This window comes from Mesoplodon mirus (assembly GCF_964341445.2).
Source record: "Mesoplodon mirus genome assembly, chromosome: 11".
Classification (NCBI taxonomy): domain Eukaryota; kingdom Metazoa; phylum Chordata; class Mammalia; order Artiodactyla; family Ziphiidae; genus Mesoplodon; species Mesoplodon mirus.
The window spans coordinates 88619095-88632902 of NC_138987.1; the positions used below are offsets into that span (position 1 = coordinate 88619095).

General features: G+C 35.5%; 1 protein-coding gene across 6 annotated transcripts in view; it reads right to left on the reverse strand.

Annotated features, from left to right (window-relative positions):
* PIK3C2G (phosphatidylinositol-4-phosphate 3-kinase catalytic subunit type 2 gamma) overlaps positions 1 to 13808 on the reverse strand; it is a gene marked incomplete at its 5' end in the record, with an annotated part of 317069 nt that overhangs the window by 258651 nt on the left and 44610 nt on the right. For 4 of the 6 annotated variants that reach the window (XM_082636498.1, XM_082636497.1, XM_082636496.1 and 1 more), the window contains one exon: positions 2871 to 2993. In XM_082636498.1, coding sequence (XP_082492624.1) covers positions 2871 to 2993 — 123 coding nt within the window. Of the gene's footprint in view, positions 1 to 2870; positions 2994 to 6957; positions 7018 to 13808 lie in introns of all 6 variants that reach the window. The other 2 variants (XM_082636494.1, XM_082636493.1) reach the window with 1 other exon arrangement.

A 13808-nucleotide genomic window follows, 5' to 3' on the forward strand; every position in this document is an offset into this window, starting at 1 on the left:
TTTTTCATTTTGCCAAAACTTACATTTATTAAATACTTAATTACTTCCATGTATGGCAGGAAATAGTCTCTTGCTAGTTGACCAAAAAATGCAGCCAAGAAAAAAGGAAAGCTTCTGAATTTTGAGTTTGTTGGCAGAAGACATATTTCTCAGTATTTCTTTAATCTTAGGTTTATGGTGGGTGGATAGATTGAACTACTTTGGCATTATTAGCCACAGATGGTTAATGCACAAATTCTGTAAAAGGTACTTATTATTCGTGCCAATTTTCTTATATAGGTGGGCCTATAGTTAAGATAGGATGGAAAAATGGATGGAGAAAAAATCTGAATGATGTGAGATATGTGAACTTTTAAAGTGTCCTCAAAATAAGTAGAATCTGGAGTAGACATTTATTTGGAGATATTGAACTATTTACTTTGGCCATTAACATATATGGAGTAAAACTGTTAATTGTCAACTTTTTTCTTCATTTCTATGCATGAGTAATCACATACAATTTACTGCTCATAAGTATATAAGAAATGTGAAATGTGAATATGAGCTTCCCTTGATAATTATAATTGTTCATAGCTTTCCTAGGAAATATCAATACTTAGTTTCTCCTTGAAGGATTCTTTTGGCTTCAGATATATTGAAAGTTTGATATTTCTGAGAAAATTGTCATTTTCATTCTTTTAGGGAGTTTCAGAAAATGAATGTTTAAAGGTAAAGCTTTTTATAGCTAGTACTAGTTTAACAGCATTTGAAGTGCTTCATCCTAAAATTGGATTTTCCTCCTTCTTTTTTTTTTTTTTTTTTTTCCTTTTTGCGGTATGCGGGCCTCTCACTGTTGTGGCCTCTCCCGTTGCGGAGCACAGGCTCCGGATGCGCAGGCCCAGCGGCCATGGCTCACGGGCCCAGCCGCTCCGCGGCACATGGGATCCTCCCAGACCGGGGCACGAACCCGTATCCCCTGCATCGGCAGGCGGACTCTCAACCACTGCGCCACCAGGGAGGCCCTTTCCTCCTTCTTTGATCAGTTTGTTTCTACTGATTCACCAAGAGCAGGACATAAAAATTGAAGAACAACCAAGTGGTCTTAACAGATGGAAAGACATGTGTCCACATTCATACATCTGGTCTCCTACTCTAGCAGAGGCTCATGTTTGTTGTGAAGCTGGCTGTAACCAATGGCCCTGAGATAAGAGGGTCCTAAGTGGTGCTTGTGTGAATTAAAACTTTCATCTTGTCCTCATGAGGAAGAGTCTAAAAAACTACCACCAGCATCATCCCTACAACTTCCAATAATAATGATTCTCATTCAAGATGCACTATCATCTGCCCCCTTTATTGTTATTTCTAATATTCACAAGAACCCTTCGAATTCTCTTTTTCTTTTTTGTTTTAGAGATGAGGAAAACTGAAGCTTAGAGAAATGAATTAATTTTCCAAAGGATATTCATCTAGAAAGTTGTAGATCTTGAATTCAAATCATCTTTGTGTGACCCTATGCTCTTTGTGTCTTATAATCAGCTCTGGGTATTTGAAATATCTCCAAAATGTGATAATCTAAGAGAAACGAATGCCTTGTTGAAAGTTAATTCTCACTACCTTGGTATCCTGGCTTAACTTCCAGTGTTGGAGAATCTTCTGGTGGTATAACTCTTTTGCTCCTTAGTTATCACTGTCACTGTTCATGTAATGCAAATAAGGTATTTAAATTTCTATATTCATTATTACATCTAATCGCAAAAACCCACAATTCTAATTATAATAAGATATAGGAAGTCCAACATTAAGAAATTACTGATTTTTATCAGTCATCTATTTGAAAAAGTAAGCATGGCGATTTATATATATTAGTATAATTGTCTACTTTCTAAATCTATCTTTTTGAAATTTCAAGGCTGGCACATTCAAGGTAATATAATCTCTGCTGTTCCTATCCGTCCAGATAATGAATGAATGCAATCACTCTCTCATGAAGTTTCATATGTACTGGAGTGTGTATAGAGGCCTGGATTCAAATCTCTGTTTTGCCACTTATTAATCCTCTGTACACAAGCACTCTAAGCATCAGATTTTAATACTAAAATGAACTTTAAAATACCAGCTTCAAGGTATTGCTGTGAGGATGAATTGAAATAAAATAAAAATTAAGTGAAATGAAGTAATATGTAAATGAAACTACTATTGCAATGCACTATCAAGTATTAGTTATTATTATTATCAGCAGCGTCATATCTTTTGGCTTTATCACGTGCTAAACTAATAACAAGATTGAATGATTTGTTGTAACCAGATGTCCTAATCTTTTTCTTGGGCAATAATCACACATAATCTACATCATATTTCTGAGATTTAAAAAAACAATCACATAATACTCATTTTTTAAACTGAAAAACCAGGAAATCATCACAGAATGTGAGATCATAGAAGCAGTGTGCCTTGAAGATTCAGCAGAAAACACCACAGGAACTGATCTCTTCTTTCCTGCATATGTGCTTGTCCATGCAAGCATGGGTGCTTACATCTGCATACTCTGGTGTGCATGAGAGCCATTAATAGACTATACAAATGCTTGCCTGTGAATATTATTATATAAGCATATTCATCTAGGTAGGATTGTAGAATTGATTTCAGTCTCACTTGAAGGTTATATTGTAGTTACACTTCAAAGGTATAAGAAATTTCCTTTTAATTTAATTAAATCCTTTTGGTATAATAGAATTAAGTTTCCATTACCTGCAAATGATTGAAATGTACTTGTACCCACACACACTCACACACCACATATATACTAGTTAGTCAAAAGTCTTTCACTCTCCTTAATTAATTATTGAACTTAGGTTTAAAATAATTACTGTGTAATAAATGAGTGTATTTACCTCTGCTTTTCCCTGAAGAATAAGATTTAGTTCATTTACAGCATCTGTAATTTGTTTGGTCTCCACACATCCCAGAACAATGCATATATTTTTAACATCTTCAATAATATTATCCAGATTTTGCTGTAGATGAAAAGATTGACATCTTACAATTTATTGCAATCGAGGGGACACTAATTTATCTTTAAACTACCTCTCTTTACAGGAAGAGGAAATGGAATACAATGTGGTTGTTTCCATGTAAAGTGTTCTCAAGACTGGTTATCCTGTGGCCTAAGCCATAATTTGCATTAAGTAAATGCTGGAAAGTAGGACTATTAGTATTTTATATATATCAACTCTAATTTAACATTATCTGATATAAAATGGGAGGGAGGGGGAGACAGAGAGAGATAGAGATTGAAAGTCTGTGGCTCCCACAAAATACTTTGAAAGCAAGACAACTGATGGCAGACCTATGTAGAGTTTCAGAATGCACCTGTGTTTGTAAGCAGTGTACAGGAGGGCAAAATTATTAAAAATCTGAGTTCAGAACAAATTTGGGACAATGAAGTTTGGTGTTGGGGTGTTTGGTAATCATTTGATTTTATTGTCTTTTAAGCAACCGATGTTTCAAAGAAATCACTGATGACAAGTATGGTCTACAGTAATGACCAGGTATTCTTGAAATCAAAATTGCTGGCTTTGCTTAAGATAGTTATACACAGATTTTGTGGTCACAGTTCTAAGAGCTTTTCATTGTTTTATTTTTTATTTCTCAGCTTTCACATGTTCTTAAATTAGCTTTCATTTAAAAAATGCCTTATTTTGTCCTTATTCTTTTTTTGTGTTTTACCAGTAACTATGTTGAGAAGTATCCTTTCTTCTTTAATCCTGTGCTAATCACCTTTCACTCTATAATATTTTAATGTATTTTATATGTATCATTAATGATGTTGGCTTTTCAAAACACATCAGCTCTATCAATTCCAGAATCACAGTCATTCCAATGGAGGATTTCAAAATGGAGTTTATTTCAAAAGAGGTGGAAAAATATTTTTCCTTTTTTTTTACACAAAGATATGAATTCATAACGTAAAAAGAATTTAACTCTACTTATTCTAGATCATTTTCTTAGCAAAACATTATCAATATAAAGACAGAAAACATGTATTATATTTAAGGAACATCATTTTGTGTCTTTTGTGGAAAAATCAAAACTTTTTAATATGTTGTCAGTACCTTTTATAAGATTTTATAAACACTGAAAACTGATGACAAAGTGTACGAAGAATGGCTAATACTTTGAAAGACACAATCAGGACTCCAGAATTGTCAACAGACTTGATTAATGAGCTAAAAGTAAAAAGAAATGAACTTAATTGGGTTTCATTTTAAATCTTTCACAGATTAAGAAAATACAACTGCTCAGTTGTAACATGGGCAGGAAAATTTATGAGTAATTCATGTGGAAAAAGCTCAGTTGTTTTATTTATGTGTGAATTCAATGAGTCAACATTGTGACATGGCTGCCAGAAGAGCTACTTTATTATTAAATTAAATGAGAAGATGTGTACTCTCCATAACCAGAAAGTTAGAGCTCAGCACATATATATAATCTGAACTGGAGTTTAGTGTTGAGTACCACATTTGAGACTGAACTATTAACAAATAGGGCTTTCCCCAAAGAGAGCAACACAATTATTAATATAATGTTAATATACTCATTCAGAACAGCATAGGAAACTCTGTTTCCAGCTCTGCAATAAGGTTATGTGTGATAAAATCCTGATTCTGCCCCATTTCTACCTAGGACCATTATCAAATTATTTAACTTCCATGGGCCTGAATTCCCTCTTCTGTAAAATTGGAACAATAATAATTGATTTTTGGTTTGCTGTAAAATTAAGTAAGGTAAAATATAAAAGGTGCCTGGCAGAGAATAAGGGCTAAATTTTAGTTAATTCATTTTTAATTAATTCCTTTTTATCCATTCACACAGACTTTTCAGTTTATAAGAGAAATCAGACACTGTACGTGCCCAGATAACAAATAAGATGAAAATTTAAAAATCATTAAAACTATGAGAGAGGTATATATTAGGTGCTGAGTTTAGTTTTCATTCATATATTCTTAGTAGGTATGTAATATATGTGAATTTGTAGGAATCCATAAAATATTACTAAAGTACAAATGCTGGGTTGACTTGGGTCACTCAGCTAATTTGCTCCATCTCTTACTGCAGTCTTGCAGTGCTTCTTATCTGATCTCTTTATCTCATTTGATCTACATAAAAATTCTGAAAGATAAATATTTATTTCATTTTTGAGTCACTGAGTTTGCTAGATTATGTTAAGTGAAATACTGCGGTTGTAGAATTAGCTTGGTGATTAATTGGATTGAGCACCAACAGGAAGACTGGATTTAAGATAATTCCAAAACTTCATACTCGGAAAACCAAGAGACAGAGTGCCATTAATTATGGCAGGAAACACAGGCAAAATGGGAAGAGTTTTGGTGGAACTGTGATGCATGTATTTTTTGATACACAGAGCTTGAGTTGCCAATGGGACAACCAAGTTGACTCAGCCTTCATCTGAAATGCAATGAGGTTCTAGCTCTAGCAATTGTTGGGCTGAGAAAACATAGACACCTTACACACACACATAGACACACACACAGTGTGTGCTCACATAAACATTAGCTGAACCACAGAAAAAAATGTAAATCCAAACTTTAGCCCAAAACAAAGATAGGATAAATCTCTGGCTGACAGAAATTTAAGGAGGGAGTTTAAAGCCTGAGCAGTAGCTTCAACATTGATATGTCAGTGGCCTGAAGAAAATGTCAGCGGGCTTAGAGATTGGTGTTTACTGCTTACAGTGGGACAAGTGGTGAAATTTTAGACCTAAACCAGTTGGTTGAGGTAGGGAAGGGGCAGACCTGGAGCTGAGATCCCTGAATAAACCCCTGACACTGGATAGATTGTCACCTACAAAAGGTGGGAGAAGAAAAACAATGCCTACTGATAAAGAGAACTTTTGAGGAATCCTCTCTCTACCCTGGGGCTTTGAATGAGGAAAATGATTACCTGATAAATCGTGTTATATGTAGTTGTGGAGTATTAATTTACACTACCCTTAGCAGGAAGTTATGCTAGAAACAGCGCCAGAATGTTGTTACTATTTTGGACTCAAGCAAAAGCAAATGCAGAACTTTTCTGACCCCAAACCATAAGGTTTCCCCCACAAATATACATACATGTGTGCACACACCCACCCACACATACACATACATCATGTTTGGTGGGGAATAATCAGCCTAAAATTTACAAATCCTAGGATGGCTGATCCATCATATGAGATATTCTACAGACACAAAACACAGGATTAGTGCCTGATTTCAAGAGATATCAAAGCTAGATTTGGGAATTATTTTCATAGGGGTGATACCTGGCCGATTTGATTGTCCAGAAGGAGAATATAGATAGAGGAAAGAAAAATGGAAACCTGGGTATATAACAGTTCAGAACATTTAATATTTAGATGATGGAGGAGCAAGTATGGGTCCAGTTGGGGCACACAGAGTTCTGAGGCATAAGCCATAAAACTACAGTTTAACGGGCATAAAGGAAAGATAGTTGATGGTACTAGGAAATTTCAGTTTGGAAAAAAAGAAGAAAAAGGAAACATAATCACTTTCAAGTATATGATGATCTTTCAGCTGAAAAGGGGATTAGATTTACTGTAAGTACCTCTGGAATGATAAATTAGAACAAATGGTTGCAAATTTAGAGACATTCATTTTGGCTCAATAATTTTTGTAAAAATTATTTCTTCCAAAAATTGAGTAGGCTGCCCTGTGAGTAGACAGTTCTTCCACATTATAAGTATGCAAGCAATCAGGAATGTTTAGAGGAAATTTTTGCATTAAATAGGAGTTTGGACTAGACTACCTCTAAATTCTTTCTAACTCTGTGGGTTAATGAAAACTGATAATAATGCTGTGATGTTATTTTATGTGCTATATTCCAGGCATATCTTAGAAATATTTGACATGTCATAGAGTCTGAAGGAGCAGCATTCTAATACTTCAGATATTAGCATATTTTTAAAATATTTTGAACATTGGTGAAGATTGGTAACAAACTTTTCTTATCTGCATCTTTCTGGAAAACAAAACAAAATGAAAGAGTATAAGGTTCCCCTGCTACCTCATTCCCTTCATTTAGGTGTGATGGAGACCAAAGTAATATGTGTTGAAAACAGCCATGTAACAGCTTGCCATTTTCCAAGTTTTATATAAATCTTAATGAATTTCTTTTTCTGTTTACATACTGAAAATTATCAAATTCAGTTAATGAATTTAGAGACAAATTGAGAATTTAGAATTATTTTTATTCCAGGTTCAATAATGCTATTACAAACTGCTCCTTAAAGATTAAGAATAGTCTTTGGATTTTCATTTCAGCTTAAAATGTAGAACTTTGGAGCCACTGTAACAATGAAAAAAGGCAGATAATATACAAAAATCATAATTTTTGCTGACTCCACTAGAGATCTGAGGTCAAAAGGTGAACAAGTATACTGAATTCCAAAGAGTGGTAAGGGGAGATGCAGCACACATTTGACCTTTGGTAGAGCACAGGAGAACTAGGCAGCCACTATATCAGCCAAAATTTTAAAAATTCTTAAAGGCTAGAGTAAGCACGTCAGCTTGGAATATCTGGGAGTCCAAGACACACGGTGAGTTAACAATCATTTGTAAGCTCTTTTCTGGACACCTACCAGTTGTTCAGAGGAAATAATGAAGACAGTGCAGGAAGCTGAAGGTCCATTCAGCAGTGCAGTATGTAGGAGGTGATCAGCTTTCTGGGTGAGAGGTATGAAAGATCTCATTCTGTAGATTTTTCTCTCATAAGAAGCAAAAGCTCTAAGTTACTGGTTTATGATATTAGAAAAAATGATGATACTAGAAGAGATAGAAATCCTCTGTGACCCTGAGCCCTGGCAAAAATCTCTTGCTTTTTGAGCAAGGAAGCAAAAGCAAAACCTTTCTGGGGGAGAGGTAGGACATGGGTTAAGATCCTTTGCTGATGAGAAAATGGTAGAAGCAAAAACCTTTTGCTCCTGGGGTAGGGGCAGGAAACCTGTCTTGAGTCCAGGATCCTACATGGATACCAATCAGCACTCAGAAATCACGGAGGAGGGGCAGAAAACTCTCTCCTGTGCAAGACTATGTGCAGATATAAGGGACAGCTTGGCTGCCAGAAAGTTCCAATCTGGAGGCAGAAATGCTAAGAAAGTTCCCATCTTGAGGCTCAAAAACAGTCTGCCTAAGGCTGTGGTTGATCATTACCACAGAACTTCCTTTACCCTACTACAAAAATGAGTCTATTTTGAATAATAGACAAGAACAAAGCACTGCTAGGGGAGAGACAAAGAAGTATTGCAAGAGATCTTCTCTGCGGCATAGACAATCAGGGACTCTTGAAAGCTGAGGGTGAAGCAGGAACAGAGAAAAAGATGCTAGTACTGCAGGCCCCCTATATAAGTACAGGTAATAGTAACTAGTCACTGGAGGAGTTTGAAGCCTGTTGTGCCCTGACGATAATGATAGTAACAACAAAACACAAAGCTCAAATCTTGACTAGATTTATCAACTTTACATAATAAAAGCATAACAGAATATATAACCCAGACGTTAGAACAATCAGACAAGGACTTTTAGTAACTATGATTAGCATGTTACGGGATCTAGTGGAAAATGTGGACGACATGTATGAACATGTGGGGAATTTCAGCAGAGATATGGAAACTATATACAAGAGTCAAATGGAAACCATAGAAATATAAAAATATATTTGGTATTAGAGCTGGGGAATTCTTTCAATGAGCTCATCAGCAGATTGAACACAGCTAAGGAAAGTATCAGTGAAATTGAAGATAGGTCAAGAGAAATGATCCTAACCAAAACCAAAGGGGAAAAATAGTGGGAATAAAAACCAGAACATACCATCTAATACCTGTCAGAGTCATACATGCATTTGGAGTTCTGGAAAGATAAGAATGGGGCCGAGAGATATTTAAAGAGATGATGGCCAACATATCAAAATTTGTGGGATGCCACTAAAATTTAGAGGCAAATTTATGGCTTTAAAATTTGAATAATTCTATGTCAAAGAAATTGAAATTATAATAAAATCCTTCTTATAAGGAAAACTCGAAACAGATGGTTTCGTTGGTGATTTTTATCAAATATTTAAGGAAGAAATAAAACCAAATCTACTCAAATTATTTCAGAATACAGAGTCAGAGTCAGAGGGATATTTCTCAACTTATTTTATAAAGCCAGCATTACTCCAATGTTAAAATCAAGCCACAACATTATAAGAAAAGTATAGACTGATGTCTCTCATAAATACAGATGCAAATATCCTTAACAAAATATTAGCTAATTGAAGCCAGAAATATGTAGAAAGGGTTCTAAATTGTTACAAAGTGTGGTTTATCCCAGTAATGCAAGGATATTTTTAAAATCTGAGAAGAATAAATGAAAAAAATCATATGCCCATCTGTATAGATACAGAAAAAGCATTTGATAAAATTCATCACCCAGTCATGGTATAAACTCTTAGCTAATTAGGAGTAGAAGGAAACTTCTTCAACCTAGCAAGGAGCAACTAACTTCATGCCATAACCATGTAACTTCCAAATAACGTCATACTCAGTGGTGAAAGACTAACTTTCTCTCTAAGTTTAACAAGAAGGCAAGGATTCTGCTCTTACCACTTGTCACTTCTAGTAAAATTCTACTGGAGATCAGGTAAAAGAAATACATATTGAGAGAAAGTAAATCTTTCGTTCCATGATGTCTAGGATGGCAGGGTTTTTACTTCAGGTTAAGTACTGGGGCACTTTTTTTGTAATGGAAATGTTTTATATCTTGTTTTTCATGGTTGTTATATAGGTATATACATTTTCAAAACTACTCAAAGTATACAGTTTACATGAGTGTATTTTATTTTATATACATAAATTAAACTTCAAGAAAGTTGATTTAGTAAATATGACATCATAATGAAAGTAAGATAGAAAGTAAACAGTTTGATGTTATGTTTAAAAAGAGTAAAGAATTATGAAGGCATTAATAGTCAGCAAAATAAAAGTTAAAAATGAAATAATATCTCATTACATATGCCTCATGTAGGCAAAATTTTTAAAAGTTGGACTATACCATACATTGGTGAGAAAATAAAGCAATGGGAACTCATATATTGTGAAATGTGTATGACCAAACAAAGTGTTTGGTATTACCTTGTAAGTCTATGGCCCTAGTTATGTACCCTAGAAAACCCCCTGAGATTAGGTTGAATGTACATCAACAGTAGAATAGATAAGTTGAAGTTTGCTAATCTAATTGAGTAATGTACAGCAATGAAAATAATTCAAAAGCATATATAGAATAATGTGGATAGATCACAAAAACGATATTGAGTGAAAAATACGGGGCACAAGAAGTACATATAGTTTGATTCCATTTAGGTACATTAAAAAGGAAACCTAAACCTTAAACAGGCATACCTCATTTTATTATGTTTCACTTTATTGCACTTTGCAGCTATTGCATTTTTTACGAATGAAAAATTTGTGGCAACCCTGCATTGAGCAAGTCTGTTGGTGCCATTTTTCCAACAACATTTGCTCATTTCATGTCCCTGTGTGACATTTTGGTAATTCTTGCAATATTTCAAACGTTTCATCATTGTTGTATTTGTTATGGTGATCTGTGATCAGTAATCATTTTTTTTGTTTGTTTGTTTTGTGGTACGTGGGCCTCTCACTGTTGTGGCCTCTCCCGTTGCGGAGCACAGGCTCCGGACACGCAGGCTCAGCGGCCATGGCTCACAGGCCCAGCCGCTCCGTGGCATGTGGGATCTTCCCAGACTGGGGCACGAACCCGTGTCCCCTGCATCAGCAGGCAGACTCTCAACCACTGCGCCATCAGGGAAGCTCTGTGATCAGTAATCTTTGATGTTACTATTGTAATTGTTTTGGGGCACCATGAACCTCACCCATATAAGATGGCAAACTTTATAAATATTGTTTTGCCTGCTCTGCTTCCTGGCTGTTCCCCCATCTGTCTCCCTCTCCTTGGGCCACCCTCTTCCCTGAGACACAAAAATTTTTAAATTTTGCTAATTAATAACCCTATAATAGCCTCTAGGTGTTCACGTGAAAGGGAGAGTTGCATATCTCCTACTTTAAATCAAAAGCTAGAAATGATTACGCTTAGTGAGGATATCATTTGACATTAAGCATGTCGAAAGCAGAGACACGCCAGAAGCTAGGTCTCTTGCATCAAACAGTTAGCCAAGTTGTAAATGCAAAGGAAAAGTTCTTGAAGGAAATTAAAAGTGCTACTCCAGTGAACATAGGGATGATAAGAAATCGAAACAGCCTTATTGCTGATATGAAGAAAGTTGCAGTGGTCTGGATAGAAGATCAAACCAGCCACAGCATTCTCTTAAGCCAAAGCTTAATCCAGAACAAGGCCCTAACTCTTCAATTCTAAGAAGGCTAAGAGAGGTCAGGAAGTTTCAGAAAAAAAGTTTGAAGCTAGCAGAGCTTGGTTCATGAGGTTTAAGGAAAGAAGTTGTCTCTATAGCATAAAGGTACAAGATGAAGCAGCATTGCTGATGTAGAAGCTGCAGCAAGTTATCCAGAAGATGTAGTTAAGGTAATTAATGAAGGTAGCTACACTAAACAACAGATTTTCAATGTATGTAGACAAAACAGCCTTCTCTTGGAAAAAGAAGCCACATAGGACTTTCATGGCTAAAGAGGAGAAGTCAATGCCTGGTTTCAAAGCTTGAAAGGACAGGCTGACTCTCTTGTTTGGGGCTAATGCAGTTGGTGACTTTAAGTTGAACCCAATGCTCATTTACCATGATGAAAATCCTAGGGCCCTTAGGAATTATGCAAAATCTACTCTGCCTGTGCTCTATAAGTGGCACAAAAAAGCTTGGATGACAGTATATCTATTTACAACATGGTTTACTGAATATTTTAAGCCCACCGTTGAGACCTACTGCTCAGAAAAAGAGATTCCTTTCAAAATATTGATATTATGCATATGGTCAAGTGCTCTGATGAAGATGTACAGTGAGATTAATGTCATTTACATATCTGCTTATACAACATCCATTCTGCAGCCCATGGATCAAGGAGTAATTTTGACTTTTAAGTCTTATTATTTAAGAAATGCATTCTGTAAGCTATAGTTGCCATAGTGATTCCTTTGATGGATCTGGGCAAGGTCAATTGAAAACATTCAGGAAAGAATTCACCATTCTAGGTGCCCTTAGGAACATTTGTGACTCAAAAGAAAAGGTCAAAATCTCAACGTTCATAGGATTCCAACATTCATAGGAGTTGGAATCAAGAAGTTGATTCCAACCCTAGTGGATGACTTTGACGAGTTCAAGACTTCAGTGGAAGAAGTAACGGCAGATGTGGTGCAAATAGCCAGAGCACTAGAATTAGAAATGAAGCCAGAAGGTGGGATTAAATTGCTGCAATCTCATGATAAAACCTGAAGAGATGAGGAGTTGCTTCTTATGGATGAGCCAAGAAAGTGGTTTCTTGAGATGGAATCTACTCCTGGTGAAGATGTTGTGTAGATTGTTGAAATGACAATGAAGGATTTAGAATATTAAATAAACTTGGTTGATAAAGCAGTGGTAGGGTTTGAGAAGAATTGACTCCAATTTTGCAAGAAGTTCTACTGTGGGTAAAATGCTGTCAAACAGCATTGCATGCCACAGAGAAATCATTCATGAAAGAGTCAATTAATGTGGCAGACTTCATTGTTGTCTTAAGAAACTGCCACTGCCACTCCAACCTTCAGCAACCACAACCCTGATCAGTCAGCAGCCATCAACATCAAGGCAGGATCCTCCATCAGCAAAAAAGATTACAACTCACTGCAGGCTCAGATGATGGTTGACATTGCTTTTAGCAATAAATTATTTTTTAACTAAGGTATGTACATTGTGGGTTTTTTTTGACATAATGCTATTACACACTTGATAGACTACAGTATAGTGTAAAAATAAATTTTATATGCACTGGGAAACCAAAAAAATTCATGTGACTCATTTTATTGCCATATTTACTTTATTGTGATGGCGTGGAACTGAATCTGAAATATCTTTGAGTTGCCTGTATTGATAATGGATGCATACTTTGGTGCTGAAATGGCAAAGAAAAGCTACAACATGGCTTTTCACCAAAGGATATCTCTTATGTAGAGAAAAGAGATATGAAGTGGTGTAAAAGCAGATCCTATGCTATTGGCAATATTTTGTACCAAACTTATTGTGTAATAAGATAGTCTGCTTAGTTCTTCTTCTTTAACGGGTGTGTGTATATGTGTGTGTGTGTGTGTGTGTGTTCTTCATATATTATATAATTCACTGCACAAATCTTAAATCATCAGATCATGTTATTCTTTTGACAAAAACCTTTAATTCTGTATCTCCCTAGGAATGCAGATTACGTTGGTTAGTGATTATCTTCCTTATTGAAGATCTTTCAGTTTTCTTCTTCTTCATGTCTGGCAGTGTTCTATACATAGGTTTGAATTTTGGTAGTTTCAATCTGCCCTTTATTTCTGCTAAGGTAGGTTCCAGCTCTGCAAAGGTGTTTTATTTCCCTTGTAACCTGACTTTTTCTCCTTCATGTCTTTGACTTCTCCTTTTGTGACCGTTCAGCTGGTCCTTGTTACCAATTCATTTCACCCTATTTTCTTCTTATGATTTTTTTTACTTCTTTCCCACCTCTTATATTCTGTTGTGAATGCAAATCAGTTTTGTGACATTTTTCTTCTAGATCCTATACAATCCTCTACTTTAGTAATAGTGTTAAAAATAACAACTCTAATAGCAATAGAATAACA